Source organism: Elephas maximus, chromosome 3 (genome assembly GCF_024166365.1).
Source record: "Elephas maximus indicus isolate mEleMax1 chromosome 3, mEleMax1 primary haplotype, whole genome shotgun sequence".
Taxonomy (NCBI): domain Eukaryota; kingdom Metazoa; phylum Chordata; class Mammalia; order Proboscidea; family Elephantidae; genus Elephas; species Elephas maximus.
The window spans coordinates 150,577,403-150,598,950 of NC_064821.1; the positions used below are offsets into that span (position 1 = coordinate 150,577,403).

The 21,548-nt window shown below is 39.2% G+C and overlaps 1 protein-coding gene across 2 annotated transcripts in view; it reads left to right on the top strand.

The window, feature by feature from the left end:
• Positions 1 to 21,548, top strand: part of TGFBR3 (transforming growth factor beta receptor 3) — a 214,902-nt gene that overhangs the window by 100,245 nt on the left and 93,109 nt on the right. For both annotated transcript variants that reach the window (XM_049879808.1, XM_049879809.1), the window contains exon 4: positions 19,133 to 19,270. In XM_049879808.1, coding sequence (XP_049735765.1) covers positions 19,133 to 19,270 — 138 coding nt within the window. The remainder of the gene's footprint in view (positions 1 to 19,132; positions 19,271 to 21,548) is intronic.

Below are 21,548 nucleotides of genomic sequence, written 5' to 3' on the forward strand. Positions count from 1 at the left end.
TCTAAATGATGAGAAGTAGTGAACCATTCCCCAGTCTGGGGGAAGAACAGGGCAGACAGAGGATCTGCTGATGTCATGGCTCTAAGCTTGGGAGCAGTTGGAGGTGAGCGAGATCAGTATGGCTGGAATAGAGTGAGAAGGGAGGAAGGTGGTCGGAGATGAGATTAGTTTGCTGGGGTCAGATCATGTGATGCTTTGCAGGGGGAAGGGTCAGTTGTTTCTTGCCATTTCTTATGTTCCTGTGTTCTTATCCAGTGGTTAGAAAGGCTGGCCCTGAATTCTGAAGATTTGGGGAGCCCCTCTTTCCCAATGACAGAGAATCAGCTGTGGAAGGGGAGACATGCATAGTTCCACTAGTAGGAGCTGGGTTGCTGGGATGGATATTTGGGTTCTAGTCCCAAGGACACCATATCCAGCTGTGGAATTTGGGCAATCATTACCTCTTTGGGCTTCAATTTCCCTATCTATATCAAGCATCTGGAGTAGAATATCTCTAAGATCTCTTCATCCACTAAAAGTAAAAACTATATACAAATTTCATTTTGAGTTTTATTCTTTCTTCCTTCAGACCTTTTATCAGACATGGTAACCAAGTCCACTGGTTCTAATTTCACCCTTTTTCCCACTCCTTTGCTTCTGAAGTACTTGTAAACAATAGACTAAAAAAATGAGATAACTTCACACATTAGGTCCAGAGCTGGCAAGTGCCTAATAATGCCCGCTCAGCACATTACCCAGTGCTTTGAAAGAATTCCCAATCACCAAATGAGCCCATTGTGAGTACTGAAACATGTTTTCAGTGGAATGATTTAACTAAAATCTGCTTTTGTCCTTTTTAAAGAACAAAATGGTATTTTTAAAATCTGACATTGTAATATACGTTTGTATTCACTCTTTATTTTCTAAAGGCTGTTTTTATTTATGGAAGCTCTATATTTCAATATAAATATAAATCTGCCAGTCTTCCTGAAATTCAGTATAAATCAAACTCTCTAATAGAAAAGTTTATCTAAAAGAAATTAGCAAAACCAATAAGTTAACTTGACTTAAGACTATTATCTTGTCAACACTGCCTATTTTTAAAGACACTGTAAATCATGATTTACTCTTAGGATTAGCTTTGAGTATTTCATGAGTTATTTTGCTTCTGCCAAACATAAAAGACTGCAGGGCACACACTGACCCAGAGTTAAAGTAAAAAAGAAAAATGAAAAGAAAGTCTTTAAAACATGTCCACACTGGTCTGAAAAGTTAGAATTAATCCACGTTGGGGTAGTTTTTACTTCTTGAAAGAAGAAAAACCCCTGTTTTGTTCCCTTGTATTCACTTTGGCAGGTTAAACAAAGCTTTTGTCAATCTTTCCTTTTAATTGAGTACACAAATTACTTAATGTGACCCTAGCATTTATGAATTGATGGTAAGTCACATTAGCCCATTCTTTCCTGTCAGCTGCACTATCCTTAGGGACATATCTGTCTCAAAGATGGTTAAACAAACAAACAAAAAAAAACCCAAACCCAGTGCCGTCGAGTCAATTCCGACTCATAGCGACCCTATAGGACAGAGTAGAACTGCCCCATAGAGTTTCCAAGGAGCGCCTGGCGGGTTCGAACTGCTGGCCTCTTGGTTAGCAGCCATAGCACTTAACCACTACGCCACCAAGGTTTCCCAAAGATGATTACTGACCCCAAAACTTGCCCAAAGAACCATAGTCTTTAGAGCTATAAAAGACCATGGGAGATTTAATCTAACCTTTTGGGAAACTGAAGCCCCAAGTAAAATACTTAAGTAAAACTTATAATTTTTTTAAATGAATGATAGTCAGGAATTTCAACACTAGGAGGACTGGGAGACACCAATGTTTAAGGTTTATAATGGAAGTTAATTTCCTATGTTTCTCAGGCAAGGGTAATTAATTTGTTCCCCCTGAGGGCAAATGAATCAAACAATGCATCACTGTTTTATGGAAATCAGGTAAACCTGTTTTCATTCTGAGATTACTTACCAATGGCCTGCTTGCTTGCTTTTTTAAAAAGAATAATATGAGATTACTGTGACTTTAAAATTGTTTCAAGTGTGTACTGGAAATATTAGGTTTTCCCAAGATTAAGGGGGGCATCTCAAGATGTGATTCACAGGGTGAAGGATGGTGACCTGTTTTCACTTTAGGGATGGTAAAGTAGAGGTATAGATACAAGACTTGATTTGGGTCATGTCTTCACACAGTAGAGAACGAACAGCAGGATTTAAAGATTTCTGTATAGAATGATATAACTAGGAATAGAATTTCCAGGTCCTGTGAGTTGTTCCTTGTATAAATGCTCAAGGCTCATAGCTTACAGTAGCCTGATTCATTGACTCTTTGTGGTTAAATTATATCCAGAATTCAACAAGTGTTTATTGAGGGCCTGTGAACTGGGGACAAAGCCAGGGAACAAACTCAAGTTTAGGAGAGTTGGGGTTGAGGACTAAATTTTAATTTTCTCACCGTGTGAGATACTCTTTGGTAATTCAATACCAATCTAAAGGGACATTATACAGGTCTTGGAATAGGATCCTAAACAAAATGGGATTTTCAGAATGCTCCACTAATGATGTATACCCTTTTAGGCAAACAAATCATGTGTTTGAAGCATGTCTGGTAAATTAATTTGTTAGTGTGATTTGCTAAGTGACACTTAATGTACCCATTATTTATCAGGAGGAAAGTCATGGTCCACATCTCTGAAAAGCAAGTTGTATTATATGATACTCTTTTGATTTCCTTCATCTATTAGTTAATCTTAACTTTCCAGGCCCAGTGTGGCTTGGTCCTAGACTACCTTTTCAACTTTATTTTTCTTTATTCTTTTTTATATTTCCTCACTTCCATCTGAATGAAGTGTCCCTCAAATCTACCTATGCTGCTTCCATTGCTTGGACATTTTTTCAGGGTCGTTCTGCTATCTTCCTTGCACTGCTTCTTTAGCTCTACCTGTCCCTGCCCTGTTCATTCTCAGGGCCCCGGTGAATTCCCCCGCTGCTTCTTGCTCCCCACAAAAATGTTTGCATTTTTATGTCTTTTCGCCTTTCATAAAACTGTGAACTTCTTGAGAGCAAGTTTTGTGTTTGATTCACTTTTGAAACTGTTTCATCACTTGGTGGTGATTACCAAGTGTAAGTTTTATATGTGCTGTTGTCACAGTTTTTACAGTGTTTATACTATTATTCATCTTATATTTTTTCCTTAAACCTACTCACCAAAAATAAAGACAAAAACCTATTTTAGCTTTATTATAAATAGGGGTACCCCCATGAAATCATGTTTTTAATACCCATAAAAAATACTTAAATTATATATTTAAAAATTCTTATGTATTCCCAAACTTTGGGAACGATTGACTTAGCAAAGTGACTGACTTACACATAGTAGCCATTCGGTAGCTGAGGAATGAATAAATGACTGAACAGAACATGTAAAATAAAAGCCTCTTCTCCCTATTAGTTTAGTAACTACACAGTTGTTAACCTGGAGATAAGCTAGGGAGAAGCTAGAAAAGAATGAGCAAGCCTATAAGTTGAGCCATCCATTCCTCTCTGTGAAACATTTTAGATGTTAACCAATTGCTGTCCAGTCATTTCTGACTGATGGTAACCCCATGTGTGTCAGGGCAGATTTGTGCTCTGTAGTGTTTACTGTGTTCCATTGTGTTTTTTAATAGCTGATTCCTTGGAAGTAGATTGCCAGGCCTTTCTTCCAAGGTGCCTTTTGGTGGACTTGAAACTGCCAACCTTTCGGTTAGCAGTTGAGCATGTTAACCATTTGTGCCACCCAGGGACTCATTTATGGAGACCTAGTGGCATTTTTTTTTTTAGTGGCATAGTGGTTAAGAGCTACAGCTGCAAACCTAAAGGGTGGGAGTTCGACTCTACCAGGCGCTCCTTGGAAACTATGGGACAGTTCTACTCTGTCCTATAGGGTCACTATGAGTCGGAATCGACTCAACGGCAATGGGTACAGGGTATGAGGACTTATTTAAGTGTTTGACATTGCTAATTACCTTCTTACATATTGTAAAACTGCAGGGCCGTGGTGGGGTGGGGGAGAGCCTATGGAACAATAAATTCAGTGGACAGTGGATTCCCTACTGATTCATTGAGCATTTTGCTGAAACTCCAGAAGTTGTGTAGGTGGACTCCCCACCCACAAGTAGATTCAGGAAGCACTACCATACACGGGGTGCATCCTAAAGAAGGGACATAATAGATGCATATGCATATCACATAGTGCTAGTTGAATTTCTAACTGTTCTTGTTCAGGATAGTTTAAGTTACAGATGTCTCACTACCACTAAGTGTTTTTATGAACATATCGCGTACTGTCAAGGTATTCAAGTTTTGAGATGTTTTTCTATAAATTCTTGATAATTGTGTATTTTCCTTATTTAACTTTCGAGGATGGTGTAAGGCTGCTCAGGTGGACCAGTTTGAGTTTCTCAAAAGAAAACTGTCTATTCAAGCTATGATTTCCATAGTTAATAGTTAACATTAATCATATTAGTAAAAACTGAAGGCATTTATAAATTCAGTGAAGACATTTCTATTTCTAAGTTGCTATATAGAAAGCATATACTATAAATTATTTAGCATAGAAATAATATACTATAAATTTCTTATTTGCTGTTTAAAATAGCACAGATTTAGGGTAGCAGGTCAGAGACCTTTGAATAGGTCATTTTCATATGTAAGTGTTTAATAAGGCTTAGTTTTTTTTTTCCTTAATTATATAGGAATTAGTTCGTGTAATGTCAATATGGAATTGAGTCTATTTAAGGTTTTATGAGAAAAGTCACCTTTCCCCTCCCCACCCCCTTTTTTTTAAATCCAAAGTTAGGATCAACAGCTCTTCTAGCATGGGCCGGGTAACTTGATATAATGGCATACATTTCTACCAAAGTCTGCTCTTAGAGCAAAATCAAAACGGTTGGTTTGGAAAATGTGCTATGAATTTATCTCTAGACCTTTGCATTAGAGCCGTTAGTTCAGACTAGCAAATCCTTGGCACTTGGTGTCCATCTTTCATAACAGAACTTTGATGCTGTGACCTGATGCCTTGAAATCAGCAAAACAACATGGTGCTTGAGGAGTAGTGTTTACTTTGATCATTTTTCAACTTTTTGCCCTGGCCTTTTCACGGAGTACAAATTGCTTTACCAGAGTTATGAGGCTGAAGCCCGTGGACTGTTTTTGTAGTCTGGTTGCTGTGGTGATTCTTAGCCTTCCATGAAACTCCCATCTCCAGGGAAACAAAAACTTCTGCAGCTGTCTCAACCTTTTTGGTATTGTATCTGGTGGAGGTCTTAACCAACCTTGTACAAGAGTGAGAACGATCGATTGTGTCAGAGTAAACAAATGCATGGAAATAGGGCATCTCATTCAGGATGTGTTGTATTTAAAAAGAAACAGCTCCCATACCTTTCTCCCAGATTGTACGGGAACTTTGAAGTATCCTCAAGCCTGGCTGAAGCCAGAGTAAGCAAGCCATGGCCATGTTGGTTATGAGAATGATATGAATAAGAGCCTTGAAGAATGACTGGTGATGTTTATAGAGTTGCCAGGAGGGGAAGTTGGAGAGTGGTGGCAAAGGGCTTGTGTGTATCCAGAGAGAAGTTAGTTTAGGGAGAATATATGGGCTGAGATCAAGGATGTGCCAGCAGTTTGGGGTTTAGAGGACTGTGAGGAGAGCTGTTTTGACTTTAAACTTCAGTTGGAAGACAGTACAGAAAGACCTTCCTTAGGAACCAAGGGAATAGAAAGAAAAACAGCCGTGGTTTTAGAGGGTAGCGGTAATAACAGCTAACTCAAAGAGCACTTACTGTGTTCTGGTCACTCTTCTAGATGCTTTACCCAAGTGACATATTTAATCCTTTGACATCTAATAGGCATAATTATTATCTCCATGTTATCATTGAGGAAACTGATGCCTGTAGAGTCTTGCTCAAGGCAAGTGATGAGCTGAGATTCCAACCCAGAGTCTGGCTCTGAGTCACTGCTCTTAACCACTATGCAAAACTGCCTGTAATTTAAAAATAAGGCAGAGTGACCCAATGGATTGGGTTACAAGAGATGCCAGCCAATTTGGAAGAAAATCTACATCTTGGAAGAGATTGAACCTTGCTTTAAAATGACATTGTTCATTAATCATCAAATATTTATGTAGTGCCTGATAGCGTAGTGGTTAAGTGCTATGGCTGCTAACCAAAGGGTCGGCAGTTCACATCCACCAGGCGCTCCTTGGAAGCTCTATGGGGCAGTTCTACCCTGTCCTATAGGGTCGCTATGAGTTGGGAATCGACTCGATGGCATTGGGTTTTGGTTTTTTAGTTCTGTAAGCACCAGATATTGGTCTAGGCTCTAGGGTGATAGAAATCCTGGTGGCATAGTGGTTAAGAGCTACAGCTGCTAACCAAAAGGTTGGCAGTTAGAATCCCCCAGGCATTCCTTGGAAACTCTGTGGGCATTTCTACTCTGTCCTATAGGGTCGCTATGAGTCGGAATCGACTCGACAGCAATGGTTTTTTTTTTTTTCTTCCCCAGGGGATAAAAAGATAAGTCCTAACCCCTCCTCACGCATCACTTATATATACAAAGTTCACTTAATACAAGGCAGCAGGTGCTTGGTGCTGTAAGAGAAGGGTCAACAGAACATAGAACAAAAGCGTCCGTTGTGCACAGCTTCCTTCATGGGGACACTGATGACACGAAGGCTTTGTGAAGGAGTTCGTATTTTTTTCTGTGAGGTGAGCAAAAATTAGTCCATGTGAAACTATGAACTGTAATTAAGTATGTTACTACATGACTTTACCTCTTTCTACAAAGAATTGAGAGGGCTAATTTGCTAAATTTGCATATAGTTTGAGAATTTCCAAACCACAGCAGAGTAATATGTCTGCTTCATAAACAGCTCTGGTATGAATGGGTTCCAGGGGAATGAATGGAAAGTACTTTGCGACAGGGAAAAGGGCTTGGGAAGGTCAAGGAACCCATCTTTATAGGAGATGGTGCCTCAGGTAATGGCAGTGCAGAGTTTCTCAGTTCTAACACATAAATTTTTAGTTATGAGGCAAGCATGTTATGACTGCTTTACATATATTAACTTATTCCTTATAACAGTTCTTTGAGGTAGGTACTATTATCCCATTCTTTGAGATGAAGAAACAGAGGCTTGTAGAGTTCAAACAACTTGCTCAAGGTCACACAGCTAAGGAACTAATGGAACTAGAGTTGAATACCAGGGGTTTGGTGCCAGCATCCATGCCCTCAATCATTATGCTATGGATTAGGCATGTTTCACTCCATGAGTTCAATTTTAAGCCATAAAGTATTAATCAAAAGGCAGCCTATTAGTTACTAAGACATTCTTAGAGTAACTAGAAGCTAAAGTAAGACATCTGGTCACTCATTGTCTAAGGAGGGACCAACATCCATTTTGCACATCATCTATACTTTATCAGTGTTCACTGGGAACCTTCCATGATGAGTGGAAAATTAATGGGAGAAAAAAATCGTACAGTTTTCTTACTCGTTAACTCTGGTTAAAAAGTTTGTTTGCTTGTGTAGGTTGATTACATTGTGTAGGTAACTTTTGATTTTATCAGCGTTCTGTCATTCTCTGTTATAAACAAGGGTATTTTAGAATATTGTCCATCTGTAATGTTTGCAAGTAAAATTTTGCTGAATTCAAGCCAGATTCAGAAGAGGCCGTAGAACAAGGGATGTATATCATTGCTAGTGTCAGATGGATCTTGGCTGAAAGCAGAGAATACCAGAAAGAAGTTTACCTGTGTTTTATTAACTATGCAAAGGTATTCAACTGTGTGGATCATAACAAATTATGGATAACATTGTAAAGAATGGGAATTCCAGAACAATTAATTGTGCTCATTTGGAACCTGTACATAGACCAAGAGGCAGTTGTTGGAACAGAATAAGGAGATGTGTGGTTTAAAGTTAGGAAAGGTGTGCGTCAGGGTTGTATCCTTTCACCATACTTACGCAATCTGTATACTGAGCAAATAATCTGAGAAGCTGGATTATATGAAGAAGAACAGGGCAACAGGATTGGAGGAAGGCTCGTTAACAACCTGTGATACGCAGATAACACAACCTTGATTGCTGAAGGTGAAGAGGACTCGAAGCACTTCCTGATGAAGATCAAAGACTACAGCCTTCAATATGGATTACACTTCAACACGAAGAAAACAAAAATCCTCATATCAAGGCCAATAAACAACACCATGATAAATGAGAAAATACTGAAGTTGTCAAGAATTTCATTTTACCTGAATTTGCATTCAATGTTCATGGAAGCAGCAGTCAGGAAATCAAATAACGTATTCCATCAGGCAAATCTTTGGCAAAAGATCTCTTTAAAGTGTTAAAATGCAAAGATGCCACCTCGAAGACTAAGGTGCACATCTGACCCAAGCCATGGTATTTTCAATCGCCTTATATGCATGAGAAAGCTGGACAATGAATGAATAAGGAAGACCAAAGAAGAATTCATGCCTTTGAGTTATGTTTTTGGCAAAGAATATTGAATGTACCATGAAGTGCCAGAAGAATGAGCAGATGTGTCCTGTAAGAAGTGTAGCAGAGTGCTCATTTGAAGCAAGGATGGTGAACTAGACTTTGTCTCATGTACTTTGGACATGTTATCAGGAGGAACCAATCCCTGGAAAAGATTGGTAAAGTAGAGGGTCAGTGAAAAATGGGAAAACCCTCAACAAGATAGATGGATTGACACAGGATCTGCAACAGTGGCCTCAAACATAGCAATGACTGTAAGGATGGCACAGGACTGGGCAGTTTCTTTCGGTTGTACGTAGAGTTGCTATGAGTTGGAACCAACTCAATGGCGTTTAATAACAATCGTCTGAAAATTTTAACTCTTCATCATCTTTCATTGAGAGAATAATATTTTGCTCACACTTTAAAGTTTACAATGAGTAATATTTACAATAAATATAAATTATTTAATTTTCACAATAATCCTCTGTGATTGCTCTGATCTCATTTAAGGTTAGGAAAGATTTAATTTCATATTTAATGAAAAATAATTGCTTGTTCAAAGCTAGGAACCCAAGTCTTTTAATTTCAAATCCTGGGCTAGCAAGGAAGATGCAACAGGCTCACACAGACTCACATATACCTAGACATGAACGGATGTGACCTGAACCTACCAATATAGTATTCAAGGCTTTTTATGAAATGCTAAAGAACTGTCATCACCTCCTTAATAGCTTTAGTTAATCCTAGTACAGTTTTCTTGTGAATAATTACTGTTGAAAAAACTCAAGGACTTTACAGTACCTGTACCATTCCAGTGGCTATCTAATTGATTCTGACTCACAGTGACCTTATAGAACAGAGTAGAAGTGCCCCATAGGGTTTTCAAGGAACGCCTGGTGGATTTGAACTGCTGACCTGTTGGTTAGCAGCCGAGTTCTTAACCACTGTGCCACCAGGGCTACTTACTAAATATATGGGTTTTTAACAAATTTAGTGAACAGATTCTGAAAGTTTTGAGAGAACTATACATTAGTGAAATCTTGGATTCACTAGATTCTAGGGTCTGGAGGGATTTTAGTGGTTATCTAGTCCAGTTTATTTTTGGCTCATTAACATCTTTTTCTAAAGTACCTCTGACAAGCAATCATCCAGCCAATCCAAGCAGTTCAAAAGATTGGGAAGGAGTGAAAGACACAAGAAACCTTATCATGCTGACAAATTTTGCCTGTTTCTTAACAGAGAAGTTTGGATTTGATTCATTCTACTTGGGGGTCCAGCCCAGCCCAAGCTGCTTGTTCCTTCTCCCCACCCCTGACCTCCTCTTCCTTTCCCATATACCCTGAATGTATCTCAGTCATGGTGTTGTATTACAGCCATCTTTCCATGTTAACCAGTTGAAGCTGCATCTTAACTCATTTTTCTGTTGCCAGTGATTGGCATGGTGCCTGGCACATAGCAGGCACTTATCTAATAATGTTTGAATAAATGATAAAAGTGCTTAGGAAGCACAAGTTATTATCTAAAGCTAGCTCAGTGTGTGGTTTAGCCTTGGCTGCCTTGGATCTGAAGCCCTGAGGATTGATGCAACCTTTCAGCCTTCTAAGATAAACTGAGTTCCTTAATTCCAGATGAAATTGGAAACTCAGGACTCAATCTGGTCCATCCTGTGTGAGAGTTCAAATCACATTTTTTTATTTTTAAAGAAGGATTTGTCATAATATTATGGGTTAAATTTATTGTTCTGCCTTAACGTTATGAAATATCGCAGAGAATTTCAGTTACTGCTGTAAGATCCTTGTCACTTCACAGTGTTTAAAGTTATAATCTAAGCCTGAATATTTTGTAATACAATTCCTCCATGCCTCCTTGCTTCTACTTTTCCTACTTTGGCTCTACTTTGCTGCTTATTAGTGGTATTTCCAAAGGATTAGTCAGAAACAGTAGCAGAAAGGTAAACTGTATTAGTTTTGCTGAAAATGAGAAATTTAAGATCAGTATCTGTTGACTTAATAGTCGTTTGGGACTTGACTGAATTATCAAATAAAGCTTAAGCTATATGATATCAACTATCTTTTAGACCTTACAGAGTTTGGTCGGAATTAGAAAATTCTTTAAAGACATCTTATGAAAAAGTAGCTTGGACCTTCTCCATTTGCATGGGAACCTAAGGATTCATAATACTTCCAAGCTCCCTTTAAATACAGGTACTTCAGCTTTCATTCAGCAGCTCAATCTAATAAATACTCATTAAGTGCTTTCTATGTCAACGCACAGAGTGGAATTCAGAGATTAGAAGCTCAAATTTTTTTTTAAAGTAAAGAAAAAAAAAAAAGGCCGTCTATAGAAATAATAGTTAACATACAATTAGTATTTCCAGATGTTAAGGCAAAACTTCAGAATTCCTCATGTCAAACAGGGGAAACAATTATTCACTTGGAAGTCAAATGATATCTTCCCTTTTTATTCTGATGTCCTGTCCGCCACACTCCCAAATTCCCAGTAATATGAATTTAATGGAGTTTGAATTTGCTGATTGTGGGTATAGTTTTGACAAGATTGTTGTTGTTGAGTTGATTTCGACTCATAGTGATCCCATGTGACTGAGTAGAACTGCACCATAGTGTTTTCTAGGCTGTAATCTCTATGGGAGCAGATTGCCAGGTCTTTCTTCCATGGAGCCTCTGGGTGAGTTTGAACCACTGACCTTTTGGCTGGCAGATGAGCACTTAACAATTGCACCACCAGGGCTCTTTTGTCAAGATTATATTATCTTTATTACTGGCAAATGAATGACTGATCTAGTGTCAGTAATATAACTTGACCATCAAATGGTTTATGTTAGAATTTGGTTTGTTAGAATTTGTGCTTGTTTCATTCTGAAATAAAAATCCATTTCTAGTCCCTTTTGTGACCCTCACTTTTCATTTACTTGTGCGTACATATCCACAGAATTATTCCTGATCTAAATAAAGAACATTGTATAGACTAACTACAATTTAGGACTTTTATTTCTTTTTTTTTTTTACTTTTGTTTTTCCTTAACCCCCTTTTTCAATTTTTAAGGGTATAGAGCAACTATGCTGTTGTTAACTGCTGTTAAGTTGGCCCCTGATACATGGTGACCTGATGCACCACAGAAGGAAGGGCTGCTTGGTCCTGTGCCATCCCCATGATTGGTTGCAGATCAGACTGTTGTGATCATATGGTTTTCATTGGCTTATTTTCAGAAGTATATCACCAAGCCTTTCTTTCTAGTCTGTCTTAGTTTGGAAGCTCCAGTGAAACCTGTTCAGCAATGTGCAGGCCTCCACTGTGCGTGAAGTGCTTTGGCTGGGAATCGAACCTGGGTCTCTGTCACAGGATGTGGGAAATCTACTGCTGAACCACCATTGCTACCACAGAGCAACTATAGAGGCATAGTTACAGATTTTTAAGAGCATAGAGCAAATTTGTTACCAAGTATCCTCCTCTTTATTGCAGCCTTATCTGTCTAGTTAGAACAAATGTATTGAACTACTTTCAATGGTACCTCGAAAAAGTAATGAAACTTAGACTCTTGAATACTGACTTTGGGAAGATATTGCCCCATTTTATGCCTGTTTTGGCAAGTTTCCCTCTGCTTTCTGTGATCAAATGTTTCACCCTGAAAACTCATTGCAGGCCTCAATGGAAACTGACTCTGTGGAGGAAAACCAGCAAAGGTACTGCCTGGCTGTAGTGTAAATACTCCTAATAGCATTTGCTCTGCTGCCCAGGAGGCTGTTGTAACACAGTCCTTTGCCTGATTGAAAAACATTTAAAATTCCAAAAAAGATAATTAAAAAAAATAATAATAACTTTGTTATCTATCCCTGAGATGGAAAATGTGCTGCAAGGTTGTGGGTTTTTTGTTTTACATTTTACATAGTTTTATTTGTGTTATTGTTAAGAATAACCCCCAAATTTTCATTTTCTTCTTCTTCTTTTTTTTTTTTTTTTTTGCCTAGCATGGTCCACATACATGGCATGTGTGCTGCTCTGCCCTGTCCTTTACACATGGTGGATGATAATACTTGGGACATTTATTTCCACACTGCCTGGGTGTGGCCTCGGAACCCTCTCTAACATGCATTCCAGGCAGCCCCTCCGATTTGTTTTGGTAGCGAGAGTTGGGATCTGTCTGCTTTCCTTGACAGTGTTAGTGTTCTCTTTACTACGCTTTTTGGGGCCAGAACACATGACAGTATGATTCTGTAACTGTTACTTGAGCCACATTTCATTAATTTTGTTGATTCTTCTTTTATCCATTTTTTGGGAAAACTTTTCTTGAATCGTTAGTATACTTCAGACCCTATGCTAGGCCCGAGGATAAAAGAATGAGTGTGACTCAGTGGCTGCTCTTGAAGAATCCCCTGAGGATTTCATAGTGTACCAAGAGAGACAAACATCTAAATAGATCATTACAATCCTGTGTGGAGGTAGAAACATGATCACAGAGCAAAAGTTACAGCTCTGCCTGCTGGGTCGGGAGAGATTTCACTGGGGCTGCATTTTTAGCTGGATACACTTGTCCTTCTAGGAAACATGGTTGGAGGACACTCCAGACCAGAGTCAAGAAAGGATATGGTGTGCTAGTGAAGGGTATGCTACAATATTCACCTGGCGTAGTGCTTAATACTGGAGGACAGTAGTAAAGGGCCTGTCAGTTGTTCTCACACTTGCCATCGGGTGGCCTGCTGATGGCTCCGGCAGCATTCTTCTTCTCTACACCCACCTAAACGTACTCACATCCAGTGAGTGTTTCCCCCTTTCCCTGCCTCTCTTCCCCGTAGTGGCTGAGCCGTGGGCTACTTTGGGAAGGAAGGGGCAGGGTCTCTGAAATCCCCTTGCAGCTCTCCCAGGACCCCTTTAAAGGGTCATGACCTGTAGTTTCAGAAAAACTCTTCTGTGTATATGAGCTTTTGCCCCTCAACCCCTGACCCAAATTTAGTTCAGAGTATTTTTCCAGGGCATTCAAAATAGGGAGGAGAGAGGCCCAGACTTATTTCTGTATCAAATTTCAGGCTTTCACTTTAGCTGTTTTTCTGTTTTTTGGTCGTATTGAATTATTGTCGGGGGATCTCAGGGAATCCTGAATCATGTTCTTGTGGGGGATGAGAATGGTGGAGGGGTTGTGGGATTAGTTTCTGCATTGACTTTGTCCCTTTCACCACATTAGGTGGTGTCAAGACAAAACATTTGGGGATGAGCTTGGTATGAATTGACCTCCTAGTTGCTCTCCAGTCATTTCTGACCCCATGTGTTTCATAGTAGAACAGTACTCCATAGGGTTTTCAATGGCTGTGACCTTTCAGAAGTAGTTTGACAGTCCTCTTTCAAGGCACCTATGGGTTTTTTTTGTGTGTGTGTGTGGGTAGATTAGAACTGCCAACCTTTTGGTCACAGGTTGAGAGCTTAGCCATTTGTATCACCCAGGCACTCCTATGAGTTGCCATAGCAGTGAAGATCCTTGAACTTAATCCAGCTATACACCAAAGGCAATGGTCAGTTGACTTACCAGGGTGTGGGTGGGGTCACTGGGGGGGGAGAGGCTCCTTATTCAGAGAAATATAAAATAATAAGGATATCCTTAAAAGCTCCAAATCCACCTCTCCAAAAATATTTTAAGGAAATCATTTTACACCAATTCCCAAACTGTGAAAGATAAGCAATGGTAAATATCAGCTGTAGGAGTTCCTCAGACTGGCTACCACAATATACTTTAAAACACTCCAGCAGTAACTAGCTCAATACTGTTGTATACCTCCAGTAACTGGTTGCAAATATCATATCCATCTGTGGTCACATCTGAACTCCTAAAAGTCTTTTTGCCCATATGTCAGTGAGATTTGAGTTCAGCTGTAGGATGCTCAAAAAAAAAAAAAAAAAACACCAAATCCATTGCCATTGAGTCAATTCTGACTCATAGCGACCCTATAGACAGAGTAGAACTGCCCCATGGAGTTTCCAAGGAGCACCTGGTGGATTCAAACTGCCAACCTTTTGGTTAGCAGCTGTAGCACTTAACTACTACGCCACCAGGGTTCCCTTTGGTACCCTCATGTCCTGAAATAGGTTCCTGTCTCACTGTTGGTCTGCGTATAGCACAGGTGGAAGACCCAAGTTCAGGATGTTTTCAGTTACTACGAACACTAGGGCCAAGTGGATGTCTCCTTACCTTTGAAGAGGGGATAGATGATGGCTACATACAGACCAAGGTGTGATTTCATGGGTCCGGGGAATAAACACACTGTTGGAGTTCTTTCTTTATCTTAGTACAAACTGACAGTTGAATCATCTGTTCCAGAACATTATTTGGTCTGGTTTTAGATAATAGGAATCTCTCTGGTAGTGTTTTGGATGACTTCATTGTTTCTTGCGTCCTTAGGGGCTGTTAACAAGAATCAGAAATGTTGAAATGGAACCTCACTGACACGCTAGCAACATTGGACAACTGTTAGATTCTCATGTCAGTTGTTTTGCTCACTTTGCTTTTGTTTAACAGGGTAGGGGGTCTAACTAATTAGATAGCTTTTTGAAGTCTCTGCGTAGAAATGTCTTGCATCTATACTATGAATCCTAGGAAATTCAAAACAAGTTTCACATGGCATCTTTCCATAAAGGGAGAAGGGTTTTTTTTTTCCCCCCTTCCAGTAAGGAAGTACATAAATCATTTTCATAAAGGGGTTTACAGAGTTTGAGATGATATATTGTTTTTCACTTATCAAAGATAGTCCTTGAAAAACTGAGAAACCTTCACAACAAGGTCCATAGAAAATTGTCCCTGTTACTTTCTCATGATAACGTGGACAAGGACATACCTCCTAATGGGAGGTGGGAAGGTTGTCTTCCCACTCAAAGGCTTTATACTCCTGAGTGTTGGCCAGAGTTTACCTTTTACCTGAAATGCCTTTGGTCAAAATTGGGTTCAGATTCAGAATAGCACTCAGAAAAGATTTACTTTGAATTTCTTTATAGAAGAAATACATTAATTGCATCTAGTATGGTGACATTGGTGGTTCAGTGGTAGAATTCTCGCCTTCCATGCAGGAGACCTAGGTTTGATTTCCAGCTGGTGCACCTCCTGTGCAGCCGCCACCCATCTGTCAGTGGAAGCTTGTGAGTTGCTATGATCTGAACAGGTTTCAGGAGAGCTTTCAGACTAACGTGGACTAGGAAAAAAGGCCTGGTGATCCACTTCTGAAAATCAGCCAATGAAAGCCTTATGGATCATAACAATGTGATCTGTAGCTGATTTTAAGAATGGTGCAAGACCCAGGACTGAGCAGTGTTTTGTTCTGTTGTACACGCAGTCTCCGTGAGTTGGGGGGTAATCACAACTAGCAGCAACAACACGGTTGTTAATTATGAAGCCCATGGATTAATTTTGTTGTTGATGTTGTACTTTAGATGAAGGTTTACGGAAAAAACTAGCTTCTCATTAAACAGTTAGTACACATATTGTTTTATGACATTGGTTACCAAATCCACAACATGTCAACACTCTCCTTTCTCGACCTTGGGTTCCCCATTACCAGCTTTCCTGTCCCCTCCTGCCTTCTCGTCCTTGCCCCTGGGCTGGTGTGCCTTTTTAGTGTTGTTTTGTTTTATGGGCCTGTCTAATCTTTGGATGAAGGGTGAACCTCTGTAGTGACTTCATTACTAAGCTAAAAGCGTGTCCGGGGGCCATACTCTCAGGGTTTCTCCAGTCTCTGTCAGGCCAGTAAATCTGATCTTTTTTTGTGAATTAGAATTTTGTTCTATATTTTTCTCCAGCTCTGTCTAGGACCCTCTATTGTGCTCCCTGTCAGAGCAGTCGAGGATTAATTTTTATGTGTAAATTGATACAGCATTGAGGGTCAACTCTTTAAACCATTGTTTGGGTTTCTAAGCTGGATATCGTTGGATACCATTTTACCATAGGTTATTTCTTTGCTGTAGTTTGCCTTAAGCTCTGATCTTCAGACCATAATCACTGGATAAACTAGCCATGAAAGACTTAGCAGGATGTTCTTATCTTTGTAACTGTAGTCTCTTGTGAGCTGTAATTGAATCCAGAGAAGATTTTCTTTTTCTTTTCTCTCTGTTTTCTTGGGCCTGAGAGAGGTTAAGCAATTTAACCAGTAATCCCTTAAGAGATCTTGCAGGTATGTTCTCCCCACATCTCCAGGGGCTTTTATACCTTTGTTCTTTTGTTGGTTGTTTTTGGTTGTCCTCTGTCTTCCCTTCAGCAAGATTTATTCAAATAGGGGGAGAATAGAAGAGACAGGTTGCTGAGGGATTAGGTGAGCAGGTGCTTGGGGGACTCTTTGTCCCTGCCAAATGAACTTAAAAAAAAAAAAAAAAAGTATTGAGTATTTTTCTTTTAATTTCCCAATCATAGTGCGACTTCTTCTTGGCCAAATAGTTTTGGGACTTTGCCCAGGCCCCATGTGCCAGAGTCAGAGATTCATCTTGGCCAGACACTGCCACATGTTGAATAGGGAGCCGTTTCCAGGAAAACTCAGAGAGCTGTGACTCCTAGAAACCTTTTCTTGATTATGTGAGCCAGGCCTTGACACTTTTGACCATCTGGAAAATTTTGGACATGAACAGCAATGTCTGTCTCTCATACATGTTTTTCATTTTATTTCCAAAATTGTTTTTAGTTCTTGTTCATTTGAAGGAGCCCTGGTGGTGCAGTGGTTAAAGTGCTTGGCTTCTAACAGAAAGGTTGGTGGTTTGAATCTACCAGTCTCTCTGCAGGAGAAAGATGTGGCAATCTGCTTCCATAAAGATTTACAGCCTTGGAAACCCTATGGGGTAGTTCTGCCTTGTCCTATAGGGTTGCTGTGAGTTGAAATCGACTTGACAGCAGCGGGTTTGGTTTGGTCTATGCTCAGTATAAGTAAGGCAGATCTTTGCCTACTGAGTGATTTACAGTCTTATTTTGGAAATTAAAACAAACTAAACAGTTAATAGACAAGACAGTATTATCTACTATAGCACAATTTATCGATAGAATAAAGTACTTTTGCAATATTGGCAAATAGAGACTTAAAACACTAATTTGGCATATACTGAGTGTCTACTACGTGCCTCAAAAGCTAAGGTGTGGGTTTTGAAAGATAGATAAAGTTCGTTGTGTTACTTATCAATGATCTGAGAGTACACTATAAAATTTGACTTTGATATCATAGGAAGTACTTACCAAAAAGATGAGGATACATTGACATCAACGTAGACTAACAGCCAGTGGGAAGATGTAGTCTAGCTTTTCATGCCATATCCCTATTGATTGTGTGGACTCAGATCATAGACCCTGACCATTTACTTCTCATAAGGACTGTGGCTGAGAAGCACTATTATCCCCAGCGTATCATTAGTTTGTTTTTCTCGATAAAGTGTGTTCTGTCTTTTTCTTCCGCTATCACCTTATGGTGATCTTTGGTGAGTTGACCCTATCTTATTATGTGGTTCTTGGACCTTTCCTTATCCCTTTGTACTGAAAGCCAGTGTGAGATGTGCTTATATGAAAGTATCTGCTCAGTATTTTTTTATGCACTCTTTTGCTTTTTTTGTGTTCATATTGACCAACCTTGGATCATGTGCTCCTGGAGGACGTTTGTTGAGTCCATTTTTTCCACCTCTCCTCACAGGTACTTTTTATGATGCTAATGACGGTGATGGTAACCTATAGTTGTCCTTGGTCTCCAGTGTCACAGCTGGCTGTCCAGGCTTATGACGTTTTTCTTTCTTTTTTTTCAAACTGGGACTCTGTACAATCAGTTTTTATTCTGTGTGTTTTTTGTGCTTTATTTCTTTGGAAAACCCCTTCAAGCTAATAGCTGGGATGATGAAAGCACTGGCAGCTCCTCTTGGCAGCCCCTTTTCCTTAGCTTTAGGCACTCTTCTTTGGCAGAACTTTCTTAGCTTTATAGAAGTTGGCGCTTACCTGGAAGAGAAGAAGGTGATTTCTCTGAGTCTCCAGAGGGATGACCAGTCCCTGTGGTGTTCTCTTCTCCAAATTTAGCTTGCCTTAATCATTTGACTTGAAGGATAAGGCAGTCCTGAGAGGAAAAAAAACAGTTGTCATTGAGTCTATTTCAACTGATAGTGACCTCATGTAGAACTGTGCTCTGTAGAGTTTTCAATGACTTTTTTTTTGGGGGGGGGGGAGTAGATCACCAGGTAGTTCTTCTGAGGTGCCTCTGAGTAGACTCACACCTCCAGCCTTTTAGTTAGCAGCTGAGCACATTAACCCATTATGCCTTTTCCAATTTTGAAAAAAACAAAACAAAAACAAAAACAGTGTTCCATTTATTTCTGTTCTACTATTACTAGGCTGGTTTTGCTTGTGATTTGAGTGGGTTGAACCATATGGAATAGTCCATTTTTTTATAATAAAAAATGGCCAAATGTTAGCAGTTTTATATAATTTAAACTAATATATTCGTAGAATTTGAACTAGCTTATAGATTGTTTCTCTTAAAGGTAAAACTGTGAAAAAGTGTTCCAGTTGTCCTGAGCAAATTCAATAGGACACCAGTGCTAAGATAGCTCTCCTTTTTGTGTTGCTTCCTAGGTCACTCTGCACCTGAATCCCATTTCCTCAGTCCACATTCACTACAAGCCTGTGGTGTTCCTGCTCAACTCCCCACAGCCCCTGGTCTGGCACTTGAAGACAGAGAGGCTTGCAGCTGGGGTCTCCAGACTTTTCTTGGTAAGTGTTTATAACACTCCCAAACTGAGTCTTAGCGTAAGAATACAACTATTCTAGAACTTTGAAAGGCTTTTAAGGCTTATTTCATTAAAATAAGACCAGAGTCCAAGAAGCATTAAATTTGGAGTATGCTCTTAGAGATATTTGGATGGCATAAACACTCACAGATAACAAAGCACCCACACTCTTCTGTGGATGGAGAGTCCGGTCTAGTTTGCGCATTTGAGTAGGACATGCAGTCATACTCTGTGTGGCCTGAGCTTTGGTTTTAGCTCTGAAGACCCCCTCATGGCATCAGGAGCAATGTAAATATTGCAAATAGCCACTAGATGTGTGGTCCCTGACTACAAAATAAAATACACACAAACTCATTCTATTTGTATATAACACAGGCCTAATTTCTGATATGAGGATCTGTTTGTTGAGAAAGTGACATAGCAAGCTCCAAAATGAAATCATTTGTATTTTATTAAAAAGCTGGAACCCAGCTCTTATGGAAAGATCCAAATATTACCTACTATTTGTAAATCATGTCCCTTTGAGTTGGCCAGAACATTCAAGTTTGCTGGTTGTAGAGAAATAGATGGGTTGTTTGGATGGGATTTTTCTAGTATGATATCATGTCTGATGATGAGCAACCCTGCAGCTTTGCAGTGATAATTCACATCGTCTATGGCTAGAGCTACGTGATCATGTCTTTAACTGCATAGCCTTGAGCCTTTACACCTCCCTTGCCTACAAAGATACAGAACTAGTAGAGGCCTCAGTTAATAGTCTTGCCCTTGCATAATGAATAAACTTGGCCCAATTAATGACTCTTAATCTAGATCTGTAGATTCTTGTCATTTGTATTTGAAGGGTATTTGTAAAAACTGAAAAGTACCCATTGAATGAAATAAGAATCTATAGTCAATACAGATAATAAGTAGAGAAATAAATGAAAAGAGAAGAAGGGAGAACTCCTTTTTATAGTAGAATGTCAATAATTAAATACAGAAAGAATGACAGAGTTAGAGAATCATTATTTTGCCCGTCTTTAGTAAAAGTTGATCAGGCAAGAATCATCAATGGGTGCTGAATCTAGCAGAGGTGGAAGGGACTTGAGAAACAGTATATTTGCATGGGCTCAGAGTTATCTTTCCACAAATTATTAATTACAAAAGGAAACATAGTAAGTATATACAGTGGAGATACCCAAGACTACCTTAACCAAGGGACCGAAGTTAATACCACCAGTATGGGGCTGACGGCAGTGGGTTATGGGGTGGGTAGACATCATGTGCCTCCAGATGAGATACCCTGAAAAAGAATACAGTATCGATAACTCATGAAATATTCTAATCAGAAATGCATATGACCTGAATTTAATAAAGAGGAAACATTGGGCAAAACCAAATTGAGTAACATTCTGTAAAATAACTGGCCCGTACTCTTCCTAATGTCAGTCACAAAAAACAAAGAAAGGCTGACGAGCCATTCCAGCTTAAAGGAGACTCAAAAGACACATTGATCCTGACCTGAATCTTACTGGGGAGGGGCGAGAGAGGCAGTTGCTATAAAGGACATTGTGGGGCACAGGAGAGGAAACTGGAATTTGGACTTTAGGTTAAAATATTACATCAAAATTATATTTCTTGAATTTGATAATTGTACTGTTATGTAAGAGAATATCCTTGTTCTTAGAAAACGCACTAAAGACACTTAAGTATTAAGGGGTAAAGGGCCAAATAGTTCATAAAAATATAAATATGGATGTATAGATAGAATAATAAAGCAAATGTGGCAAGATGTTAAAAACTGGTGAATCTAGTTAAACGATATATAAAAGTTCTTTGTGCTATACTTCTAACTTTGAATTAATTTCAAAACAAAACCTTTGAGAACTCAAGGGTACATTTTACAAAGCAGGAGTTACTGATAACTTAAGTTGTAGACTTTTCTGAGGATTGAAACTCTTTTTTCTTTCTAAGTTAAAAAGGCCAAAAGTCAATAATTATTTGATTGTTCTTGTTATGATTATTGGCACATTTGTTTAGCACTTAGTACTTTCCAGGTATTGTCCTAAGTGCTCTAATACTTTCATTTAATTCTCACAATAATTCTGTGATGATGGGGATATATACTTCATTTTACAGATGAGGAACTAAGGCATAGAGAGGTTAAGTAGTGGCCAAAATCACATGGCTAGTTACTGGCAGTGCTGGGACTCAAATCCAGATTGGATTTATTCTAGAAGCTCTTATGCTAAAACACCTCCCTTCATACTGATAATCATTGC